This window comes from Cyberlindnera jadinii, assembly GCF_001661405.1.
Source record: "Cyberlindnera jadinii NRRL Y-1542 unplaced genomic scaffold CYBJAscaffold_9, whole genome shotgun sequence".
Classification (NCBI taxonomy): domain Eukaryota; kingdom Fungi; phylum Ascomycota; class Saccharomycetes; order Phaffomycetales; family Wickerhamomycetaceae; genus Williopsis; species Williopsis jadinii.
This window is the reverse complement of record NW_017963660.1, coordinates 385,792-408,729: the sequence shown is the minus strand read 5'-3', so window position 1 is coordinate 408,729 and position 22,938 is coordinate 385,792. Positions and strand designations below refer to the sequence as shown.

At 46.8% G+C, this 22,938-nt stretch overlaps 15 protein-coding genes across 15 annotated transcripts in view; 9 read left to right on the top strand and 6 right to left on the bottom strand.

Moving 5' to 3' along the window:
- The window catches only part of CYBJADRAFT_163221 (Bromodomain-containing protein), a gene marked incomplete at both ends in the record, with an annotated part of 1,194 nt that extends 799 nt beyond the window's left edge, over positions 1-395 (top strand). The window contains one exon of the mRNA XM_020213746.1: positions 4-395. Within this exon, the coding sequence (XP_020069910.1) occupies positions 4-395 (392 nt within the window). The remainder of the gene's footprint in view (positions 1-3) is intronic.
- Positions 396-480: 85 nt separating this feature from the next.
- TIM9 (protein transporter TIM9) lies at positions 481-747 on the bottom strand (the record flags this gene model as incomplete). Its single annotated transcript, XM_020212790.1, has 1 exon — positions 481-747. One exon carries the CDS (start codon positions 745-747, stop codon positions 481-483), a length of 267 nt encoding a protein of 88 aa, XP_020069909.1.
- Positions 748-978: 231 nt separating this feature from the next.
- Positions 979-1,782, top strand: URA3 (orotidine-5'-phosphate decarboxylase; the record flags this gene model as incomplete). Its single annotated transcript, XM_020212793.1, has 1 exon — positions 979-1,782. One exon carries the CDS (start codon positions 979-981, stop codon positions 1,780-1,782), a length of 804 nt encoding a protein of 267 aa, XP_020069908.1.
- A 194-nt stretch (positions 1,783-1,976) lies between these two features.
- CYBJADRAFT_173869 (mitochondrial carrier protein) lies at positions 1,977-3,170 on the top strand (the record flags this gene model as incomplete). The annotated part of the gene is made up of 1 exon (XM_020216511.1): positions 1,977-3,170. The coding sequence occupies one exon, from the start codon at positions 1,977-1,979 to the stop codon at positions 3,168-3,170; it is 1,194 nt and encodes a 397-aa protein (XP_020069907.1).
- CYBJADRAFT_185489 (uncharacterized protein) lies at positions 3,153-4,357 on the bottom strand (the record flags this gene model as incomplete). The annotated part of the gene is made up of 1 exon (XM_020217174.1): positions 3,153-4,357. One exon carries the CDS (start codon positions 4,355-4,357, stop codon positions 3,245-3,247), a length of 1,113 nt encoding a protein of 370 aa, XP_020069906.1. The 3' UTR covers positions 3,153-3,244.
- A 195-nt stretch (positions 4,358-4,552) lies between these two features.
- CPR7 (peptidylprolyl isomerase CPR7) lies at positions 4,553-5,842 on the top strand. Its single transcript, XM_020212039.1, has one exon. The coding sequence runs from the start codon at positions 4,575-4,577 to the stop codon at positions 5,745-5,747; it is 1,173 nt and encodes a 390-aa protein (XP_020069905.1). The 5' UTR covers positions 4,553-4,574; the 3' UTR covers positions 5,748-5,842.
- Positions 5,843-6,279: 437 nt separating this feature from the next.
- On the top strand, positions 6,280-6,747 carry MMS21 (SUMO ligase MMS21; the record flags this gene model as incomplete). Its single annotated transcript, XM_020212782.1, has 1 exon — positions 6,280-6,747. The coding sequence occupies one exon, from the start codon at positions 6,280-6,282 to the stop codon at positions 6,745-6,747; it is 468 nt and encodes a 155-aa protein (XP_020069904.1).
- A 132-nt stretch (positions 6,748-6,879) lies between these two features.
- SLM5 (asparagine--tRNA ligase SLM5) lies at positions 6,880-8,374 on the top strand. The gene has a single exon (XM_020215344.1). It carries the CDS (start codon positions 6,912-6,914, stop codon positions 8,319-8,321), a length of 1,410 nt encoding a protein of 469 aa, XP_020069903.1. The 5' UTR covers positions 6,880-6,911; the 3' UTR covers positions 8,322-8,374.
- Positions 8,375-8,641: 267 nt separating this feature from the next.
- On the top strand, positions 8,642-10,336 carry PXP1 (putative indolepyruvate decarboxylase family protein; the record flags this gene model as incomplete). Its single annotated transcript, XM_020212791.1, has 1 exon — positions 8,642-10,336. One exon carries the CDS (start codon positions 8,642-8,644, stop codon positions 10,334-10,336), a length of 1,695 nt encoding a protein of 564 aa, XP_020069902.1.
- Positions 10,337-10,913: 577 nt separating this feature from the next.
- On the bottom strand, positions 10,914-12,734 carry NPP2 (nucleotide diphosphatase/phosphodiesterase NPP2; the record flags this gene model as incomplete). Its single annotated transcript, XM_020212066.1, has 2 exons — positions 10,914-12,477; positions 12,529-12,734. Coding segments are annotated over 2 exons (1,770 nt in total), but the record flags the coding sequence as incomplete, so codon positions are not given.
- A 336-nt stretch (positions 12,735-13,070) lies between these two features.
- On the top strand, positions 13,071-15,199 carry CYBJADRAFT_168377 (uncharacterized protein). Its single transcript, XM_020215343.1, has one exon. The coding sequence runs from the start codon at positions 13,116-13,118 to the stop codon at positions 15,144-15,146; it is 2,031 nt and encodes a 676-aa protein (XP_020069900.1). The 5' UTR covers positions 13,071-13,115; the 3' UTR covers positions 15,147-15,199.
- Positions 15,200-15,358: 159 nt separating this feature from the next.
- HIS2 (histidinol-phosphatase) lies at positions 15,359-16,441 on the top strand. The gene has a single exon (XM_020212035.1). The coding sequence runs from the start codon at positions 15,419-15,421 to the stop codon at positions 16,385-16,387; it is 969 nt and encodes a 322-aa protein (XP_020069899.1). The 5' UTR covers positions 15,359-15,418; the 3' UTR covers positions 16,388-16,441.
- Positions 16,078-18,867, bottom strand: CYBJADRAFT_168376 (lysophospholipase family protein). Its single transcript, XM_020215342.1, has one exon. It carries the CDS (start codon positions 18,426-18,428, stop codon positions 16,437-16,439), a length of 1,992 nt encoding a protein of 663 aa, XP_020069898.1. The 5' UTR covers positions 18,429-18,867; the 3' UTR covers positions 16,078-16,436.
- On the bottom strand, positions 18,543-18,946 carry CYBJADRAFT_102504 (uncharacterized protein). Its single transcript, XM_020212037.1, has one exon. The coding sequence runs from the start codon at positions 18,898-18,900 to the stop codon at positions 18,658-18,660; it is 243 nt and encodes an 80-aa protein (XP_020069897.1). The 5' UTR covers positions 18,901-18,946; the 3' UTR covers positions 18,543-18,657.
- Positions 18,947-19,290: 344 nt separating this feature from the next.
- CYBJADRAFT_177919 (phospholipase B) lies at positions 19,291-21,249 on the bottom strand (the record flags this gene model as incomplete). Its single annotated transcript, XM_020216897.1, has 2 exons — positions 19,291-19,448; positions 19,485-21,249. 2 exons carry the CDS (start codon positions 21,247-21,249, stop codon positions 19,291-19,293), a joined length of 1,923 nt encoding a protein of 640 aa, XP_020069896.1.
- Positions 21,250-22,938: the final 1,689 nt, after the last annotated feature.

The window sequence follows — 22,938 nt, the reverse complement described above, 5'->3', positions numbered from 1 at the left end:
AAGAGGCAGAGAAAGAGGCAGAGAAAGAGGCAGAGCAAGAGGCAGAGAAAGAGGCTCCACGTGCAGTGCCGAACAAGAGACTACAACACATTGCTACTCCTCTCATCGAGAGCATCTCGTCATACAAGTACGCCTCAGCGTTTCTACACCCTGTTAACGAGTCCAGTGCACCCAACTATTACTCTCTAATCAAGAAACCAAGGGATCTGAAGACCATCAAACAGATGGTCAAGGACGGACGTATACAGACCAATCTTGAGCTGGAGAGGGAGATCTTGCTGATGTTTGCCAATGCCATCATGTACAACAAGACCGGGACGGATATCTATGAGTGGACCAAGGAGATGCAGCCGGAAGTTGACAAGCTCATCGAGCTGTTTAACGAGAGTAAATAGGTTACAGGCTAGAGATCAAAAGAAGAATAGAAACAGCTCGATAAAACGGTATTGTAAGTGGTATGTACAAAGGGGTGTGTCTTGCTCAACGTCTTTGCATCTGCTGAGTCAAAGCAGCGTTCTGCTCTTGGAATCTAAGACCGACTCTTTCCGAATGCTTGAGGAACTTTTCAGAGCACTTCAACACACACGATTCCTCCTTTGATGATAGCTTTTCAGAGGTGAAGTCGTTGACACAGTCGCTGAAACAACGCTCAACGAGGTTGGAATAAAGACGCATAAAGTCCTTCATCTGCTTCTGCTCAACAAGCTGCTGGAACTGCTGCTGCTCTTTTGGGTTCAATTGGTCCATCCTTGCTACTTTTCCACCTGGTTTCGATTCCGATTCTGATAGAGAAGCCCAGCTATGAATGGAAGAAATTTTTCACTTTTGTATGTCCTTTTTTTCACGCTTCGTTGCTTCGGACAAAAAAATAGTGGAGGCACTCGGTGGAGGGAAGCTATCCTCGAGATGAAAAATTTCAAGCTCATCTCATCGTTCAAGGGGAACAGCAAGCTGAGGCTTCTGAAGACGTTGAGGAAAATGGTCACCACGTTATCGTACACAGAGAGGGCATCACAGCACCCTTCGCCACTTGCTAAGCGTCTGTTTGCGCTTATGGAGTCCAAGAAGACGAACCTGTGTGCCAGTGTCGATGTTCGTACCACAGAGGAGTTGCTCAAGCTCGTTGATACGCTTGGTCCTTATATCTGTCTGTTGAAGACGCATATTGATATCATTGATGACTTCTCTATGGAGTCTACTGTGGCTCCACTGTTGGAGCTTTCAAAGAAGCACAATTTCCTCATCTTTGAGGACCGTAAGTTTGCTGATATCGGCAACACCGTCAAGGCACAGTACGCCGGTGGTGCGTTCAAGATTGCACAATGGGCAGATATCACCAACGCCCACGGTGTCACCGGTGCAGGTATCGTCAAGGGGTTGAAGGAGGCTGCACAGGAAACCACGGATGAGCCAAGAGGGCTGTTGATGCTTGCGGAGCTGAGCTCCAAGGGCTCCTTGGCTCACGGGACATATACCGAGGAGACCGTGGAGATTGCCAAAACTGATAAGGACTTCTGTATTGGATTCATCGCACAGAGAGACATGGGTGGCAGAGAAGATGGGTTCGACTGGATCATCATGACACCAGGCGTGGGACTCGACGATAAGGGCGACTCCCTGGGCCAACAGTACAGAACTGTCGATGAGGTTGTCAGTGGTGGCTCTGACATCATCATCGTTGGTAGAGGCTTGTTTGGAAAGGGAAGAGATCCAACAGTGGAAGGTGAGCGTTATAGAAAAGCAGGCTGGGATGCTTATCTCAAGAGATGCTCAGCTCAATAAGCGTTGAGCTCTGGCTTGTATAGGTTCACTTGTATAAAATGTTCATTACTGTTTTCGGAAGTTGTAGATTGCCATTTTTGCGCAAATTGACGCCAGTCTTTTTTTGCGCCAAATGTCAGTTTTTTTGCGCCAAAATTTACTTCATCTTATACAACTGCAAAAACCATCCAATCCAATCCAGAAAGGACTGATCAATGGTGGTGATTGACTCAAGTTCTGATGCTACACAACAGACAGAGCTCTCTACAAAGAATTCCAGGCTTGTTGGTGTCGGATCAGCCGGTATCAGGGCGTTGATGTATCAATTGACCACTCTCTATCTAAGAACACCACCGGCAAAGCTGTTCAGACCAACAAGGGTAGACTACATGGCTATCACGAGGCTATTCGTGAATCAGGACCGAGATAACGGTAGATCACATGGGTCAAGCCGACGTTACAACTTTTATAAGGACTCGTCGTTGGGCGTGCTGATATCAGCAGTGAGGAAGTTTGGTTGGAGATTTATACCCGAACGTGTATTACCACCACTATTCGCTAATAGTGCTACAGGGTTTGTACTGTACACCTCATATCTAACGTCTTTACAACACTTCAATGGACAAAAGACGAACTTCCTGGAGAATCCATCTCCAATTGATACTTTTAGAGCAGGTTTTGTTGCAGGTACTTTCCAGTCCATTGCAGCTGCTCCAATAGATGCCATATACGCACGGTCAACGGCAAATGAACTGCTGAAAGGTAAGCACGAGAACCTTTGGAGATTTGGATTTGAGAAATTGAGAGAGGTTGGGTTCTCCGGCGTCTTTGCAGGTTATGGGTTAAGTTTCATCAAGGAGAGCATAAGCTTTGCCATCTACTTCTCCACATTTGAAACCATCAAGAACCAAGTTTATAGATATACAAGGGATTCAATGATAAGTTACTACTACTACAAGGAGAAAGTCCTGAAGGCAAGTTTCGCTCTTACAAGGGATGAATACGAAGCCATGTTGAAGGAACAGGGCCAATTTCGGTTTTTGAAGACATCCTTTGTATTCATTGCTGGTATCACAGCATCTCTGGCACTCCACTTGGTTCAATATCCTATTGCAAAGATCCAAACTATCCATTTACAGAGATTGGAGGCATTCGACTACTTCAACAGTGCAAAGAACTCGAGTTCAAGGAGACTGATGACCGTGTATTACAACTCGTACATAGACACGATGGAACATGTCTTATTCATCCAATTGAACTCCAGGTTGAGTTGGAAGGAGTGGCTATACAAGGGTTTCAAGAGACACGCACTATCGACGATACCTTCAACAACACTAGGTCTTGTTGTTTTGGAAGCGTTGAGAACAAAACTTGCCGATGAAATAGGAGATACATCGTTCCAATCGTGAGTTTAATATTCAAAATAAATATCATGTGTATATACAGAGGGAGTGAATCAATAAATAGAGCATCACAAGGATGATTAAATAGTTCTTGACTTGTAGGAGGAGTAACTCTTGTAGACCAGCTTCCAGTATGAATTTTCAAATTTGGAATCAACAATGTTGAAATCGTTCTTTTCCAATGCCTGTAGATAACCATGTAGTGGAATAGCATTCATGAATGGAACAAACAAACAGTCAGGCAATCCACATTTCCAGTTCTTGGATCTTTCCAAGATCATGGCATCGCTAGTAGTGTCCAGGAACTTTGCCGTCAATTCTTTAACCTGCTTGAGCTTTGATCTTGCCGTTAAGAGATGATCATTTGCAGTGATACAAGTCTCATACACAACATCTTTCAACTGTGTAGTGATTCTCTCCTTATCGATGTCCTCATGTCCTTGAAACAGTCTCAACAGATCTTCCTGCGATAAGTCATAAGAGGCCATCACATCGACTGGGAGATAGATCCTGTTGGTATGACGGGCATAGTACTGCGTAGCCAACACAATAGTGGCAACTCCGGTGGCTTGCCCCAAATGTGCACAGATTTCTCTCATGAGAATTGCAATGTCGTCATTCTGCTCTACCAGTGACACAGTGGAGGGCGATATCTGGTCTGACAGGAGAAGGTCCTGTTCCAAGTAGTTCAGCTGGGAGAATTGACCTTCACCGTAGGAACACACTTCATCCACCGTACGGAACTCCTGTCTCTGTAAGAAGTCGTTACGCGTACTCAGCATCTGGTCGAAATGAGAAGGGTCAAACTTCAACTCATTCCGCAGAGCGTCCCTCAGCAGTATCCCAACAGGCTCTCCGATGACCCTATCGGCAAACGGGTCCTGGAACAGCTTCAGCAGCATATCTTCCCAGAATTTGATCCTGAGGTCCGTAGAAGTGAAGCCAAGGGACGACTTCAGCCTCTGGTTCACCTGGTTAGGGTCAGAACCCGTGATCTTGGACAACTCGAGGTTAAACGCCCTGATCGCAATGTAGGCATCTCGAGCAGGCTCAGGGACATAAGCAGAGAGCACGTACGACGACTTGTCGTACTGACGCAGCGCCTCCAGACACGCCTTCCGAGCCGTCGCCAGGTGCGAGCTGTATGAGTTGAACCTCCTCTGGATCAACGGGATTCTCTTAAACGGTCTCATTATCCACCAATGGAGTGGCAAATACCCTCAGAATGGCTAAAAGAGAGAGAATGCTCCCCCATAAACATTGCCGGAAGTATCGTTGGTTCGGGAAACATCAACAAGAAGGGCTCAGGGCTCATAACCACTGGAGGAATTTGCCACTATGAGGCGATGAGCTTGAGGTTGATCATCATCACTTTTCCCTGTTTGGAGGGCCATTTAAGACCATTTGAAGATGCAGATCAAGGACGTCAACAGATGTGTGTACCTTGATATCAGGATCGACGATGAAAAGATTGGTCGTGTTGTGATAGAGCTGCTTGAGGCGGATGCGCCGAAGGCATCCGAGAACTTTCTACACTTGTGTAGGGGAGATGTTACTCTGAAGGACGGTACTGTGTTGACCTTGGAAGGTAACCATTTCCATAGAGTGGTGAAGAACTTCATGGTCCAGGCCGGAGACCTGACATACGGGTCAGGCGCCAAGCTGGAGGACAAGGTTGGACTCGGAGGCGCTTCCATGTGGTCTGACGGCTTGATCAAGGATGGTGAGTTGGCAACTGGGTTCTTTGAGGACGAGAACATGGGCGAATTCGGGTCTACTTTTAACGTTGCCATGGCCAACAGTGGAGCCAATACCAATGCATCCCAGTTCTTCATCAATACCTATCCTTCACCGCACCTGAATGGGAAGCACTCTATCTTTGGGAGGGTGATCCATGGCAAGTCCACTGTCAGAACCGTCGAATACGAGCGGATCGACGAGAACGGCACCCCACTGAGAAGCATCGTCATTGAGGCATGTGGTGAATGGACCGAGGATCTGGGTGTCCCTGTGTATAACGCATCGTATAGCACACTGGCAGGCGACGTATACGAGGAGTTCCCAGATGACGATGACCATTTCGACAAGGACAAGTCCAGCGAGTCCTTCGAGGCAACAACGAGGATTAAGGACTCTGGGTCGCAATTGTTCAAGGCCAAGAACTACCTGGAGGCGTACCTCAAGTATAAGAAGGCCCTCAGATACGTTAACGAGTTCATACCGGACATCGACACCGACGCAGAGTATGCGCCAAAGTTCGAGGATCTGAAGAAGAAGATCTACAATAACTTATCGCTGACATGCATCAATCTGAAGGACTACACCAAGGCCCAAACATATGCCACGTATCTGCTAGAGTCTCCAAACATCACCACAACAGAGAGGGCAAAGGGCCATTACAGAAGAGGTGTCTGTCTCTACGAATTTGGCAAGTACGAGGATTCGTACAAGGATTTCAAAGCGTGTCTCGAGCTGAATCCGAACGACGAGGCAGTTAAGTCGAAGGTGAAGACGCTGGAGAACAAGCTACAGGACCTGAAGGATAAAGAGAAGAGACAATACGCAAAGTTCTTTAGCAATTGATGTATACTCATTTTGGCGTAAAGCTGTGTAAGGCCCGGTGTACAATGGCGTAAAATGGCGTAAACGAAAACGAAAGCGAAAAACAGACACGCCAAAACAGACGCGTAACCTTTTTTTGTCCAAATTGGACATAAACATACCGGAACGCTTTCACCTTCTCCAAAGAACAAAGGGTAGAGATCAGTAGCAGATGCAAATCCCAGCGTGCGTACCAATCCATCACACATTGGCACAGGATGTGCTAAAGATTCGAGATGAGACCGTCCAGGAGTCCGATCTCATAGAAACAAAGAAGAAGCTCTTTGAAGCCGCGTTGAAGTTCCTAGACGAGATCGTTCAAACACCAAGCAGGCCTGGGGATGACGAGGACACGGGCCGGCTGGCTCCCTTAATGAAGCTCATCAAGTCGATTGATCGAGTGAGCGAAGCAGAGGACGAGTCTCGCATGTTCAAGCGGTCGTTCAACGAGGTCAGGGAGACGGTTTGGAACAGGATGAAGGACGAGCCAGAGTTGACGATGGAGAACGTGGGCATGTATGCTCAACGCGATCCTGAGAACACATTGTTCTCCAGGATCCTGGAGAAGAGGCTGGAAGAGGACTCGAAGGTCCTGGAGAGAAACAAGACGAGTGTCACACACAAGGACCACCTGTATCTGAAGAATGCTGCGTTCATCATCGACCATCCTCTGGACCCCTTGCCAGATGAGAATGCAGACGACGACCTACAAGTTGAAGGTGGAAAGGTGGACATCAAATGTCCACTATCGCTGAGAATCTTCGAGCAGCCCATGAGAAGCAAGAAGTGTGGCCACACCTTCGACTACTCTGCCATAAAAGATACGTGGAGGCATAACGTTGAGCCTTGTCCAGTGCTCGGATGTGGTTCCAGGATCTCCATAAACGACTTTGAACCGGACGAATTGATGAATCTACGGGTGAAAAGCTTCCACCGTCTACAGAGAAAGCTGGAGAACGACGATAGCGTCGAAAAGATCTGATGTTGTACGCTTTATCTGTGCTATGTAGTGCCTTGTAGTGCCTCGTGTGTAGCGGACATAAACAGAAAAGTGTTGATACCAGCGAAGTGAAAAATTCAACCATTCCCCTGAGATTTGTCTCGAGAAAGTGGGAGCAAGAGGGAGCAAGACGGACATTAAATACGATGATTCGTTCTGTCCAGTGGCATTCAAAGAGGCTACAGCACTCGCTGGCACCAAACATCTCACAATTGCTGAAGAAACCGCCTGCTTTGGACTCCGCGCTAACAGTCAACGGGTATGTCAAGTCAGTGCGCTCTTTGAAGAAAGTGTCCTTTGTTGACCTCTTTGACGGTTCCACTCACGAGTCGCTGATGTGTGTCTTGTCACCAGCTGATGCTGAGCAGCTGAAGACGGGACAGAGCGTGAGGTTCCAGGGGACCTGGAAGCAGTCGAAGGGGAAAGAGCAGCCCTTTGAGCTGAAGACACAGGCAGTCGAAGTGCTGGGCGACGTACCAGCAAACTACCCCCTACAAAAGAAACTACACTCGTTGAAGTTTCTCAGAACGATTCCTACGCTACGCTGGAAAACCGGCTATCTGTCCTCGATCCTGCGGTTCAGATCACAGGTTGACGGAAGATTACACCGGTTCTTTGAAGATGAAGGGTTCTTCAAGACAAACCCGCCGATCATCACGGGCTCTGACTGTGAAGGAGCCGGTGAGCTGTTCCAGGTTGAGTCCAAGTCGAAGGAGTCCCAGCCATTCTTCGGTAAGAGCGCGTATTTGACCGTGTCGACTCAGTTGCACCTTGAAGTGCTGTGCTGCGCATTGGGCAAAGTTTGGTCATTATCACCAACTTTCAGGGCAGAGGAGAGCGATACCAACAGGCACCTGAGTGAGTTTTGGATGCTGGAAGGCGAGATTGCCTTCATCGACAACGTCCAGCAGCTGACAAAGTTCACTGAACGGATGATCAAGAGCATCGTCAAGGATCTCGTCGAGGACAACAACGGCATCGCTACCAACCTGCTGAAGTCGCAGAGATCCGAAGAGGGCATGGAGCAAGCCATTGGGAAGCTACAACAGAGATGGAGCTCTCTGTACACTGAAGAGTGGCCTTGTATCACCTATTCAGAGGCATTGGACATCTTGAAGCGTTCTGGCGTGAAGTTCCAGATCCCCGTGAGATACGAGGATGGACTCGCCTCAGAGCACGAGAAGTGGCTCGCAGGTGAGCACTTCCACTCACCGGTGTTTGTCGTTGATTATCCAAAGGAGATGAAGCCCTTCTATATGAAGTTGAACGACGACAACAGCACAGTGGCATGTTTCGATCTACTGGTCCCTGAGGTTGGCGAAATCATCGGTGGCTCCGTGAGAGAGCACTCGCTGGAGAAGCTCCACACTGAGATAGAACAGAGAGGCATGAACAAGCAGGATCTACAGTGGTATCTAAGCACAAGGGAGAACGCCACGGTGCCTCATGGTGGATTCGGCCTCGGCTTCGAGAGGTTGCTGTGCTATTTGAGTGGTGTTTCCAACGTGAGAGACGTCGTTCCATTCCCAAGAGCCCACGACGAGTGCGAAGCTTGAACCACTTAGCCATGTTTATATATACAAGAAGAAGCATAGAACGTGTAAATAGCTTGATGTTGACGAGTAGCGTAAACTGACCAATCAGAAGCGAGAACGGTGACGTTTCCCCGGACTTTTCCCCCCGTCTCGGGCTGGGGTTAACTATGGCTCAACGTTGCTTTTGCTCTCTCCTTCAACGGCAGCAAGTGCTAGTGGACTACGACTAAGTGCTACTAGACTACGACCAAGTGCTAGTAGACTACGACCAAGTGCTAGTGGACTACGACCAAGTCCCAGTGAACTACGACCAATTACAGAAGCTGGAAGAGTGAGAAGCAATGTCAGGTGCTCATATCATCGCTAAGGCCATAAAGAAGCTCGGTGTTACGACGGTGTTCGGAATCGTGGGCATCCCCATAGTGGAGGTTGGAGATGCTCTCATCAGAGAGGGAGTTCGTTTCATATCCTTCCGCAACGAGCAGAGTGCTGCCTACGCCGCGTCGGCCTATGGCTATCTCACTGGAGAGCCTGGTGTGCTGCTGGTTGTTGGCGGCCCCGGAGTTGTCCATGCCTTGGCTGGTGTTCTCAACTCGAACTCCAATAGATGGCCTCTCCTAGTACTGGCGGGCTCTGCAGGTGTTGATGATTTGACGAAGGGAGGGTTCCAGGAGCTGGACCAGCTGAGCCTCCTGGCCCCGATGACCAAGTTTGCTGCAAAGGTTCAGCAGTTGGATCAAGTTCCTGATTTGCTGTACAAAGCGTATAAGAGCGCAATGTTCGGTACTCCAGGCACTGCTTATATTGATTTACCGGCAGACGTTGTTGAACTGGAGGGCGTGGATCCAAAGCTGGAGAGTGCTATCTTGCGTAGAGTCACTACACTGACCAAGGCCTCCATTCCAAGGTTCATCCCTCCAAGGTCTCAGGTGGAACAAGCTGCTGCTCTGTTGCGAAATGCGAAGTCACCACTTGTTGTCATCGGCAAGGGCTCAGCATACGCCAATGCTTCCTCACAGATTAGAAAGTTCATCAATGACCATAACCTGCCGTTTTTGCCAACCCCAATGGGGAAAGGCGTCGTGCCAGACTCCTCTGATTTGAACGTTTCTAGCGCAAGGTCACAGGCATTGAAGAATGCCGATGTTGTGTTGATACTCGGTGCACGGTTGAACTGGATCTTACATTTTGGTGAATCTCCAAGATGGCAAGCCGACGTGAAGTTCATCCAAGTGGACAGCAACCCTGAGGAGATTGGATATAACACTGCATCATCCACGAATTACGGGCTATGTGGTGATATTTCACTGGTGACTAGTGAATTGGATGCACTACTGGGGAACTACAGAGCCGAGGAATTGCCTAGATCCATCATTGACACCATTGCGAAGAACAACAAGTCATTGGCAGCTAAGGAGATTGCCAAAGCTCCGCAGCTGAACTACAACTTGGTCTATAAAGTGCTCCGTGAGTTGATTGACCCTGTTGAGAAGGATACGATCCTCATCACTGAGGGTGCAAACACCATGGACGTTGCACGTATCTCATTCCCTCAAAACTATCCGAAACAACGACTGGATGCTGGGACCAACGCTACAATGGGGATTGGTTTGGGCTATGCAATTGCTGCAAAGGTTTCGAACCCAGATAAGAAAGTGATTGCCATTGAAGGCGATTCAGCCTTTGGATTCTCTGGAATGGAACTGGAAACAGCAGTACGCTCTCATTTACCAATCATAGTCGTTGTCATGAACAACAGTGGCATATATCGTGGAGTTCCAGATGCCGAAGAGTATGACCATTACGAAAGCTTGCCCTCTACGGCATTAGGACAGCAGACAAAGTATGATCTGTTGGCAAAGGGATTAGGAGCCAATGGAGTCACTGCCACGACTCAGGAACAGGTGTCAACTGCGTTCAAAGAAGCTCTAGTAGCATTGGATCGTGGAGAATCTACTCTCATTAATGTAATCATTGGACCAGGAGTGCAAAAGAAGGTTGGTTTTGGATGGCAGAACAAGAAGGCCAAGTTATGAGTGATATTGTTAGATTGAGCACCTATTTAAACACCATGAACCACACGTTCCATTCCAGTGTTGTAAGGTCTTAGAGAAAGAGAGAATACAAAGGCATAGAGAGGAAAAGCACACACAGCCAAACCTAATGACCATCTCCATCACCTCCCTTATGTATCTTATCAGAGAGATCGTGGATGGCATCTTCAATGGCATCACCGAGATCATCGATAGCGTCATTGACTTCATCCATCAAATCCTCGGCATCGTCAACAAGATCTTCACCCATATCGGTGATCTTGTCCCATATATCCTGTTCCTTGTCCCCCTTGTGATCTTCGTCATCTTGTTGTCCACCAGCATTAGATTCTCCCTGATCATCATTTGAACCAACATCTTGCACATTGTTATCTGTAGAAGGATCTTGTGCATTGTCATTAGACGCTTCTTGTTGTTGTATATCGTCATTAGACACTGCTTCATCTGCTTGATTTGAAGAGTCCGAGGTTCCTCCCTGTCCAGCATCATCAACAGAGCCAGCATTAGGAGTAGAGTCTTCAGCTTCAGTTGTTTTGCCAGCGTCGCCTTCAAGCGTAGTGGTTTCTCTATCCTGCTGAGGTCTATAGAGTATATCGTAGGTGGAGTCTTCCTTGATGAAACCTCCAACGTTGAAACTGACACCTGGATAAGATTGTTCATCTCTCCAATCCTCTGGCAGAACATTCTCTGATACAAACAAGTTCGTTCCATTGTTCTCAGCAGGGTTCAAATTCAGCATATCACAGAGTATACCGTAAACCTCAACATTCTCAAACGGGTTAACCTTGTACGGCTTCTCTTGAGCTATCTTTCCCTTAAAATAAGGACCAGAACCGAGGAAGATGGCTCTCATTAAAACCTCCTTGTTATCATAACCATGGACACCCTTTGGGCGATACTCGCCATTCTTGCGATCCATGTCATCGTGTGTAGTTATTGAGAACCCAATATCAGGAATGACCCAGATAGGAGCAACTCTTTCATAGAAGTCATGATTCACATTGGTTGGATCACCACCAAAGTGCCAATCCTCAGGCAAGTCTTCACGCAGATAGAACTTGTAACCATTGTCCTCAATGAAGGTTGATTTCAACTCCTCGTTGAGCTCCTCCACGGTATACTCTGGAAAAGGTCTTAAACCGAACAATGGCCAGCCATCAATGTGCTGGATCTTTGTCACATTGACGATCTCGTCCAAATACACCAAACGATCATTAGAAGTTGGTGACATCCCATGGTCTGAGACAATGACAACGTTGATGATATCTGTGGCGTTTCTATCCTCAACACCCTGGAGTATGCTACCCACAAATTCATCAACATATGTCAATTCCTTCTCTAGCTCTTCACCTTTGATGCCGTTGGCATGGCCTTTAGAATCGACGTTAGGCACATAAGCCACTATAAGTTCTGGTCTCTGTTCAAATGGACGATCCAGCCATCCCAGCACCCTCTCAGTTTTGATTTCTAGCAGCTCAGTGCCGTTATATCTATCCATCTCTGAAGGGTTTCCCTTAGGGAAAACAACCTCGCTTCCTGGGAACATATGGATAGCTGATTTCACACCTTGTAGCTCAGCAGTCGACCAGATAGGCTCACCACCCCAGAAGACAGGGTCAAGAGACTTCTTTGGAATCACGTTGATGAACTCTCTCTCCAGCACAGGGTCATAGAACCTATTGCCGACAATTCCATGGTACTGTGGGTATAGTCCCGTCGCCATGGTCCAATGGTTAGGGAAAGTAGACGAAGGGAACGACGGTATCATATAAGGCGCCCCGTAGCCGTTCAACAACAGGTTGTGAAGCGTTGGAGTCAATTTCTCGGATATGTAGTGAGGATGGAACCCATCCAGGGAGATGAATATGGTGGTTGGGTAGAACATATCTGTCCCATTCGAGAGCACTGCCTTTGACGGAACAGTTGATTTGGAGCCTCTCTTGCCCAATAACACAGAGAGCACAATCACTGCAACGAGCAGCCCTACAAGAACAGCATATACAAGCCCTTTCTTGGACTTGCGCAGGATATGGGCCCATATCACACTCTTCTGTCGTCTCAGTACAAACTGCTCATCGCTGAGGTCAAAGGAATCATCGTCTCTCAGATCAACATGGGACCCACTGTCGAAGAAGTGGGTCTGTAGCTGTATCCCGTTTCTCACAGAGCTCGACGGAACACGTGTGTAGGACTTCTGAGTCCAGCTTGACAGCTTATTCCACACATTGCCCATGAAGGAGCTATCACGATGCAACACGTTATCGTTGAAGTCGATGTCCTCTCGAAGAACCGTCGGGTCGAGCTCTTCCTGGGAGAAGTCCTCCTCGTCTTCATCCAAGTTCGTGACGGGAATGTCCACAGCGTGTGCCATCGTGTTCATAAGCCAATACCAGCCAGCGGAGTACCAGAGAGATGCGAGTGTGTATGGTTGAAAGTGCTTGTGATGTGAGAAGTTGTAGGCTAAACACGGGATGGTGTTTGGATGTTGTTTTCCTCCCCCCTTCTGCACTATCGTGTTTCCCGGGTTACACGCGAACCCGTAAAGAGATAGTTTTCCCGAGCCCGCGAATCTTGCCGGATGCGGAATTCCGTCTGGTGGTGTACGGATGTCGCCTTTTTCTCTCTCGCACCCTCGGATTTCCAACCACAAAGCGCGCACTCTCGAGGGCACCGCACAACACGTACTGCTTCTATAAGCACTAAACCCTCTTCAATCGAGACATTTTGAGCGCTTTAGCCACCATATCACCATTGGAAAACCATGAGAAGGCTGCTGCTGAGGTCTGGTTGTGCGGTGCCGATTTTCTCCAGGAATTTCCACCCACAACAGCACAGTACACCGGTGCTTGTGCTTCCCTTTCTCAAGGACAAAGAGCTTCTGATGAAGGTGTTCCATAGGGATCGTTCACTGCCGTTCAACACCCTGAGGGACGTGCTGGGGTTCAAGTATACCGACCCGGATACTGTTGAGCTTGTGAGGCACTCGTGGCTGGATTTCGTCACGATGAACGAGGATGTGGGTGCGTTGCAAGAGGGATTGCACGACTGTGGAGATGAGGACAAGTTCTGGAGCACGAGCATAAGGATCGCCAATAGCTCGCCGATGGTTATGAAGGCATTGGTGGAGATATGGGGCGATGATGTGAGGAGGGCCGAATTGCCGGTACCGAATGATCTCCTGGAAACGTTGATTGCGTCTTTGATGTACCATGAGAACTTTGAAATGTCATCAAAGCTGGTTTCCAGATGCTTGAACAATGAGAAGGCTATAAACTGGAAACCAATGGTTGACGTTGCAATATCCTTCCACAATCCAACTCCGTTGGAGTTCTTAGCTAAGATATGGAGTTCGAACACGTCTCCAGATATCTACTTACAGGTGATGCCACATTTGAGATCATTGGGATTGAAAGAACCGTACCTCAACAGATGGAATAACTCGTTAGTAGGTATAGGCGCGTTCCCAAGAGACTCGAGTATGCCGTTAAACGTTGAGTTGAAATCTCAATTGGACACTGCAAACCTTCGAAGCTTCCAAAATTGTTTGAAAAACCTTGCCAAATACGAGAAGGACCCGCATTGGCTGAAGAATCCAACTTCTCTACTGTTTCTTCGGTATATCCTCGAGAGCAAGGATCAATTGGATGCTCTGAAGACTGCACTGGACTCATGCCATGTCGATAGCTTCAATATGTCATTTTGGAAGACCTTGTACATATACTCATCTATCCCATTTGACGAATTGGATCAACGACTGCGCCAAACCAAGTTCAGCCCAGAAAACACAACCATTGTGACTGCAAAGTTAAGAAGAACTTCTAAAGAGAAGCCAGCCGAGTTCTGGACGATGCTTGCCTCTGAATCGAGGGCAGACGTGATTGGTAAATCCTATCTACCGATACTCGTGGCTACGATTCAGTGTTCCACTTTGGAGAAGGCCATGGACCTGGCTTTGCATGTTCTTTCGCTGGACTCTGTGAATAACAAATTTGAAATTTGTAAAGCATTTATTGTCGAATCTACCAAGGTCATCAAGGACGACCCCAAGAGAATTGAACAGAGCATGGTTTTAGACCAATTTGAAGAGTTTCTAAAGGAAAACATGCTAATGAACGATGAATTAGAAAACTACTTCATCTTTTCCGATCTTTCCCTGAAGCATTACGACTCTGCCGTCGAGAGATTGGAAATGATGATTGAGTCCAAGAGAACCATCGATGTACGGACTTTGGATCATCTCCTGAAGGTGCTGTCATGGATGAGGAAAACTCACAAGAGAGAGGATATCATTGAAAACATGTTCAGAGCAACAGTCAGTGCATTGGAACAGTGTAAGGATATTCCATCAAAGACATGGAACGGCATCCTGATGGAGGTTGGCGAACACTATGATATGGCGATGATCCGAACCTTTCTCCTCCGCACCACGGAGCTCGTCAGCGCACAATGCCACTTGAACATCCATCCATCGAACCCAAACCACCCTCTGAGACAGGTTTTCAACGACAAGCTGACATATTCGATTCTGGACTGGGGGTTCATCAAGGAGCCAGAGAACCCATGGGCAGGCTTAGACCTCATAAGGGAGCTGGAGACAAAGGGCATATACTTCCAAGAAAACCTCATAAAGAAGCATCTGCTGAAACTGACGAGGATACTGCACAGGATACCAACGGTGGAGGAGGATGGTCGAATCCCTCAGAGGCTATTCGATGCCATGAAGGGGAGAATAGTGAGTGGTGATGTTGAAACCACGATAAACGCACTGAACGAGATGTCCAAAAGGAATTAAGCATGGACTTTCTATTTATTAATCTATTTATTCATTATTTATATATGACGATCGATCTTATTCGATCATTGCATTTCTATTAGCCCATCTAGTATGTTCTGTTATGTTGTTCTTCTTCCTCATTGGCCGGTTCTACCGGCTCTATCGGTGATAACTCGGTGTTTGGATCCTCTCCCCCCGGCGAAGAAGACTCATCAAGAACTTTTTACATGAAGGACTTCGTTCCAATTGAGGGCCATATCGTCTTATAAAAGGCACAGACATCGAGCAAAATGCATTCTCATCACAGCCATAGTGGTGAATACGTTGCCCATGGCTCAGACACCTTGGATGGTGTCACTGGTCGAGCCATTGAGATGGGGTTTGATGTGTTTTGTATGACTGAACATATGCCCCGCTTGAAGGAAGAGTTCATCTATCCGGAGGAGAAGGAGAAACACTACGACGTGGGACAGTTACAGGCGATCTTTGATGACTACTATAACCACGCAAGACGGATCCAGGCTGATAGCTGGGCCAAGGGATGCCACACCAAGTTCCTGGTTGGTTTAGAGGTTGAGGGCATCGACATCGACCACATTGAGTATACCTCGACAATTAGACAGAAATACGGCGTAGATATGGTTGTTGGCTCAGTGCACTTCGTCAGAGGCATCCCAATTGACTTTGACAAGGCGCAGTTCGCCAGAGTGCTTGAACTGTGTGGCTCATTCCGTCAGCTGGCTTTGGAATACTTCCAATTGCAGTACAAAGTTATAGATAGACTGCACCCTGAAGTGATTGGGCATTTCGATCTCATTCGACTATTCATGGATGGTGCTGAGATCGATGAGTCCACAGGTAAGAAACTGAGCGATGTCAGTATTGAAACCGACTGGCCAGACGTTTGGAACCAGATAAAGATAAACCTGCAATTGGCAAATTCATACGGTGGATTGATCGAATTGAACAGCTCAGCCATTAGAAAAGGATGGCATACACCTTACCCCCAATTTGATGTGGCTAAAGCTGTGAAACTGTATAACGACGGAAGGTTCTGCCTCTCAGACGACTCTCATAGCATCGCCCAGGTCGGATTGAACTACCATAAGGTTCTCGATTACGTTGTCAATGAGCTAAAGCTGGACAAGCTCTACTATTTGGACGTGGATCTCACCTCTGATTCTAGGAAAGTTACAGTCAAGACTATAGACATGGAGGATGTTAAGAAGAACAAGTTCTGGGAACAGTTCAAGGATTGATGCTCATCTACACAATTGCTGAAGCTAATGCAAATATACAATTAAAATATCATAATAGGAACCCCATAGCCATAACAAGAGCACCAAAGTTCATGGATGGTGTAGTCATCATGGCATTGTTCTTTGAGGAGGCACTGGTTGTTGTCCCTGAGGAGCTCGCTGACGAAACACCAGAGGAAGTCGACGAAGCAGTTGAGATGGCATCAGAAGCAGATGTAGTTGAAGAGCCACCAACAGTGCTACTGGATTCCACAGTAATCTCAAAGACACCGGATGACATGTCGCTCTTATCCAAGTTCGATGACGAGGTATAGTTGAATGATCTGTCGACAATAGTATCATCACCAGTGTACTGCTCTCCGTTCCAGCAGTACTCCTCAAAGCACTCAGCACACTCATCAGACTGTCCCCAACCATTACGCTCTTGTTCACGATGAATGATGGCACATGCAACACATTTTGGCCAGTTCTCATCAATGGTCAGGTTAAATCTGGTAGTGGCTTCAAATCCATTCTGAATGATAGCATTTCTATCTTCTGTGCTGTAGGACATCTTCAGAGTTGAAGTGTTTGACCACGCAGTGTAGGCAATGTTTGGAATGTATACAATAAGTGGAGGAATAGTACCCAGGTCAGTCAAATTAGAGCTGTTACAACCCAAGAACATTGGCTTCTCTCCCAACTTGTTGTGGAGAAAGGTATCGTTTGTAGGAACATATGGGAAGCCAGTTCCGTTACCTTGGACTGAGAACTGACGGTTGTAAGTTGCGACGAGAGCAGTTCCATCTGGGAAGTTATCCTCAGTGTTATCAGAGTTATCAAAGGCAAAGATAACATCAACATCACGTTCCTGTTGAAGCATTGGGGCAAATGGGATGTTCTGACCATCCTCACCACCATCAACAAGGTACAGTTCTTCGCTTTCAACAATGGTCTTGAGGGAAGCATATCCTGCTTGGAAGAACGGGTTTGGACTGTACACTGCAACGTCATCGTTTGCACCATCCAACCCTCCTAAGAAAGTGCTGATCAAGCTAGATGACAAACCAGCAAAACCAGTCACGTTCAAAGACACGGTGTTGAACAGAGATGAAGAGGTACCCAGAACAAACCCTGCGTTATCAAATCCTTCAACACAGATATCAGAGGTTGGTTCACCGTTGGTGACGTTGGAACCAATGTATTTCAAATTGGCAAATGAGTACAGTGAAGGATCCCATGAACCTAGCTCGAAGGGGTTAAATTCGAACACTGTCGAGTTCAAGTTGATAATCTTGGTATCAGGTGCTCTACCAAGGGCAATGGAGATTGGGAATGGCATCTCACCGTTCTGGAAGGCCTCAATGTCGACAATGGACGAGTAAGTCAAAGACGCTTCAGCGTCATTCTCTTCACCAAAGAATTGGTATGCTAGAGCTCTTCCCCAGAGATCGGTAAGCGAAGTGTCGAACCCAGCTTCGGCCTTTTCATCCACGTCAGCCTTGATGCTCTGCCAACGCAGTGCTGTCTCAAAGACATCACTACCACCTGGAGTGACAATGGAGTTCTCCAAGTCCCAGATGGTGTCATTTGACAATATTTCTTCAACGCTGGTCCAGTTATTCAAAGCCAGCGTACCGGTGAGCCAATTACCACCAGAGAGACCCACAAAGTACGTAGAGGCCTGGAGCAAACCACCCAACCCGTGTTCGTTTGCGCCCTCAGTTCTACTGTCCAAGGCAGCAACCTGGCCGGCACCGTTGAGCATGGCCCTATAACCACCGCCTGAGAATGCGAGACCAATCGTGATGGATCTGTTCAGCGAGTTGAGGAAGTCTTTGGCATCAAAGCCATCAAGGTCGGCCCTTTCCAGGAACTCGGAAAGAGCATCATCAGTGACAGAGTGACGCTTTTCCAGCCAGCTCTTCTCATCGTCAGATATCGACGAGGCAGACCGGACAAGCGTTGCGTCCTGTGGACATGAAACGTTTACAGGGGCATAGGAGCTGTAAGAAACGTCGATGAGCTGGGCAAGCACCGCAAGACAGGCGAATGGCAGCATCTCTTCACTTGTTTGTGCTATTGCTCGTTCAATTGAGGGAAAACGCTCGTTCTTCCAGCTCGCAATATCAATTGGCTCAAAAGAGATGAGCTGACACAGCTTTTAAATACCAATTCCAACCTCCAACGCCTTTCCAATCCTCGGAAATGACATGATGCAACCGTTGGAGCTGCTGCGTACGGCGTTTCAGCGTTTCTCCTCGAACTTTATGAGTGGTTTCGGATTAATCTTACAGAGGGTTAACATGGTTGCTACGGAAGAAACACACGAGTCGTACAGATAAAAGCTGGGGAAGATGATGCATCGTGAGCCTGTTGTATGAATAAAGACGCCAATGCTCGCCAACATTCCTTGTCAATTGGACAAGAACATGAAGAATTCCTCCGAGTATTAAATGGAAACACATGCTGCGTGTGTAATATAGTTTTATGCGTGATGCACACACGGACGCACCGTATACAGGAGAGTACATCTTTGCGCGTTTTTTATAAACGAAGGGCAGGAATTGTAGTCAAAGAGACGTGGAATTGTTGAGTAATCTTTGTTGGTCTTGCCAGGATTACTGGTTGTGATGATTGTTTACAGGGAGTGCTTGAATGGAAGCGGTTTCTTTGGTTTCAGCGTCATCAATGACAACGCCACTGAAGGAATATGTCCAAGGTGCTACGGCTTTGAGACCAGGCCGAAAAGGAGGAGAAGTTTACACCGTGAGGAGATAAGTCGTAGAAAGTATATATACCGTGGAAAAGGTATGACTTGGTGCGTCGGACATTAAATTAGGGTCATGTACGTTTGAACTGCATTTGGTTGGACTGTGGTTTATGGAATGCCTGGTTGCTTCTAGGGAGAGGTTCCCAGGGCATCATGTCATGGAGAGGGAAAGAAGAGGAATAACAGCAACAAAGGGAATAGCCAGTGCCATGAGAGAAGGTGTCAAAATTGGCACTCCATTGGTTGAAACACTGGAAGTAGATGATGTAGAACCGTCCGTGGCAGTGGCAGTGCCGGACGCTTCGGTCTCTGTAGAGGTGCTGTTGGCATCAAGTGAGGTCTCACTAGTGGAAGAATAGTCTGTGAGGTTGCTCTGTGATGTGTAGTTAAGAGACCTTGACAGCACTTCCTCAGTGCCATTGTACTGAATACCATCCCAGCAGTATTCCTGGAAGCATTCCTCGCATTCAGTTGGTTGTTCCCACCCGTTGCGCTCCTGTTCACGACGGATAATTGCGCAGGCAACACAGGTTGGCCAGTTGGAATCAATGGTCAGATTATACCTTGTTGCAGCCTCGAACCCGTTTTGAATAAGGGCATCTCTCTCCTCGTTACTATATGACAGTTGAAGTGTAGAAGTGTTGGACCATGCTGTGTAGGCAATGTTTGGAATATAAACAACAAGTGGAGGGATGGAAGCAAGGCCGGTTAAATTGGAGGCATCACAACCGAGGAACAATGGCTTCTCATTCAAACCGTGTGCCAAGATGGAATCTGACGATGGAACATATGGGAATGAAGTTCCATTACCTTGACGATAGAATTGACGATCATAGGTGGCTCCAAGTGTGCTTCCATCTGGGAAGGCATCTTCAGTATTATCAGAGTTATCGAATGCAAAAATAACATCAACATCACGTTCAGGCTGCAACAATGGTGCAAATGGAACGTTCTGTCCATCAAAGCCACCGTCGAATAGGTAAAGGGTTTCACTCTGGACGATACTTCTTGTCGATGCAAAATCAGTGTCGTAAAATGGATTTGGGCTGAAGAGAGCATAATCATCATCCTGCTCCAGTCCACCTAAGAGAGCCGCAACAAATTCTTCTGGAATACCAGAACCGTTCAATGGAATCACGTTGAAAACGTTAGACGAGGTACCAAGAACAAGGCCACCGTTGTCATAACCTTGGATGCAGATATCAGTTACCGGCTCACCGTTGGAAACTTCAGAGCCAACGTACAACAAATCGGTAAATGCATATAAAGATGGATCCCATGAACCCAGCTCAAATGGGTTAAACTCAAAGACAGTGGAGTTTAGACTGATGAGATCAGAGCCTGGTACCCTTCCCAATGAAACAGATATTGGGAATGGCATCTCACCGTTTTGGAAGGAAACATACTCTCTGATGTCAGAGAAGCTCAGACCAACTGATCCATTGTTCTGTGTTCCAAAGAACTGATAGGACAAAGCTCTTCCCCAGATGTCAGTGATGGAAGTATCAAACCCAGCTGCGGCCTTTTGGTTAAGTGCTATGCCAATCTCTTGCCAGCGAGCAGCTGTTAAGTTCATATTATCACCACCTGGGTTAACAATGGAATTCTCCAAGTTCCAAATGGTATCATCTCCCAAGATGGACTGAATACTTGTCCAGTTATTTAGAGCCAAAGTACCAGAGAGCCAATTCCCTCCAGAAAGACCAACAAGGTAAGTAGAAGCCTGGAGCAATCCACCGAGGCCGTGATCATTTGCACCTTCAGTTCTATCATCGAGAGCAGCAATTTGACCAGCTCCGTTGAGCATGGCACGATAACCACCACCGGAGAAGGTCAGACCAATGTTGATCGATCTGTTCAAGGAGTCGATGAAGTCCTGAGTGTTGAAATCCTGGAAGTCGGCACGGTTGAGGAAAACAGCGAGGGCACCATCTGTTACGTTATGACGAATGTCTAGCCATTCAGCTTCAGATTCAGACACCGAGGAAGCATCTCTCACAAAGTTAGCATCCTTTGGACATGATACCTCAAATGGGGCATAGCTCGGGCTGTAAGCGAACGAAGGCGTTGCAAGTAATTGCAATGCTAGTAAAGAGGTAAGAACTCTCATTTTGCTGATTGAGAATACGTGATTTGATTAAACAGGTTCACCTTAATCTTGGAAACGATTCACAGGCCATCTTTATATACGCATCTTCATACGGATTATGTGGAACGGGTTCTTCAAAGCCATCTGAATTCTCCGCCTCTTCCCCCCTATTAACCACATGATGAACATCACTCGTGTCCATATATGTATATTTTTACATCGCGTATGTGCCTAGTATGCAAGGATACACACCATTTGGGGACCGATGGGTTCCTTTAAAAGTGCTGGAAAAGCCTCATGTAGATCAATTTTTACGTAATTATACACTGAGGTTTACAGTTTATCTCCAAAAGGCCAGAAGAGTGCATATTTGGAAGTTTGCATTGCTGTTTGCATTGAATGGAATCATGAGATCGCATTGAGCCGGGATGGGTTCAACACGTACTTTCCGACAATCATAGAAACTCTAGACTTATATGATAATGTGCTCTTTCTCATGACTTCAGTATAGTAGTTTCATGGCAGAACCAAGCTCAGAAGAAGCCAAGGTGTGATTGGATGAGAGGGGTTTATGGACACTTTGCTCTTCTTGTATAAAATTTACCTGCGTTGTGATATTTTCTAACGCCAATCAGGTAAAAGGGGTATATACTGCAGAATAATTGTTTAGTGAGAATGATTTATAGACCCTCGTGGGGTTGGTCTATTTTGTGCGAGTACTTGTGAATATCGATGCCAGGACCTTTCCAGTGCTGCATCTTGATCCATATCAACGATCTCTGTGGTTTAAGCAGTGTAGTTCTCAGCTCCATCATCAGAGATGACTTTCAAATGGATAGATACACGGTAAAGCTTGATTGAAGGCTCTAAGATGCAAGATAGCTCTGTGTATTTGGAATACGAAGTATATGTCTTTGCTGAGTTGTGATTATTAAAGAACTCTGTTATTTCTTTAGTCTACCTGTGCAGTTGTAGCAGATGCGATTGTGTTTAAAAGTTTCATAGTGCATATGGTAATAACGATGAGGTATTTTGAGCTATACATTCCATCGTTGACTGCAAATTAGGCTCTGAAATCACTTTTATTATCCAATACAGTCCTGGTGCTTGGAAAGAGACCCCAGGTAAAGACTGCAATACTGATGAAGCAGAGCAACTCGGGACTATATATGAGAAAGAGACCGGAGGTCCTTGTCCAATGAGATAGTTATGGAACAGGAGGTGGACCTGATTTCATAACACCAATAGAACTATATATTCATTTCTGAAACAGTCAAAAACGTAGCCAATGCAGTATAGCCACCGGTGTAGTAGACACAACAGGCTATCCCATACTACAAAGAATCAATATGGATTTATTCGCTTTTCGCATGATAGAAATGACCACTACACGTGGAAACCATGCCAAACGAATAACATGGATAGTAGAGGATGGCTCGGCTCACCTGGTACTTGTTTGCACTATCTCATCATTCTTACACCCCAACGAAATCTGCACTCTGCAAACATCAAATCGTAATGCTTGAAGTCAACAATGTTGAGCCTTAAAGTGGCTTTCCGGAACCACCTACGATAGTTACCAATAAGATAAACATAACAACGGCAGAAACCAGAAACACTGGCACCCAACAGTTGTTACCACCAACACACGCCATGGTTCATCTCTTTATCCTGCAGTTAATAACACCTCTAGAGCCTTTCAATACCTCG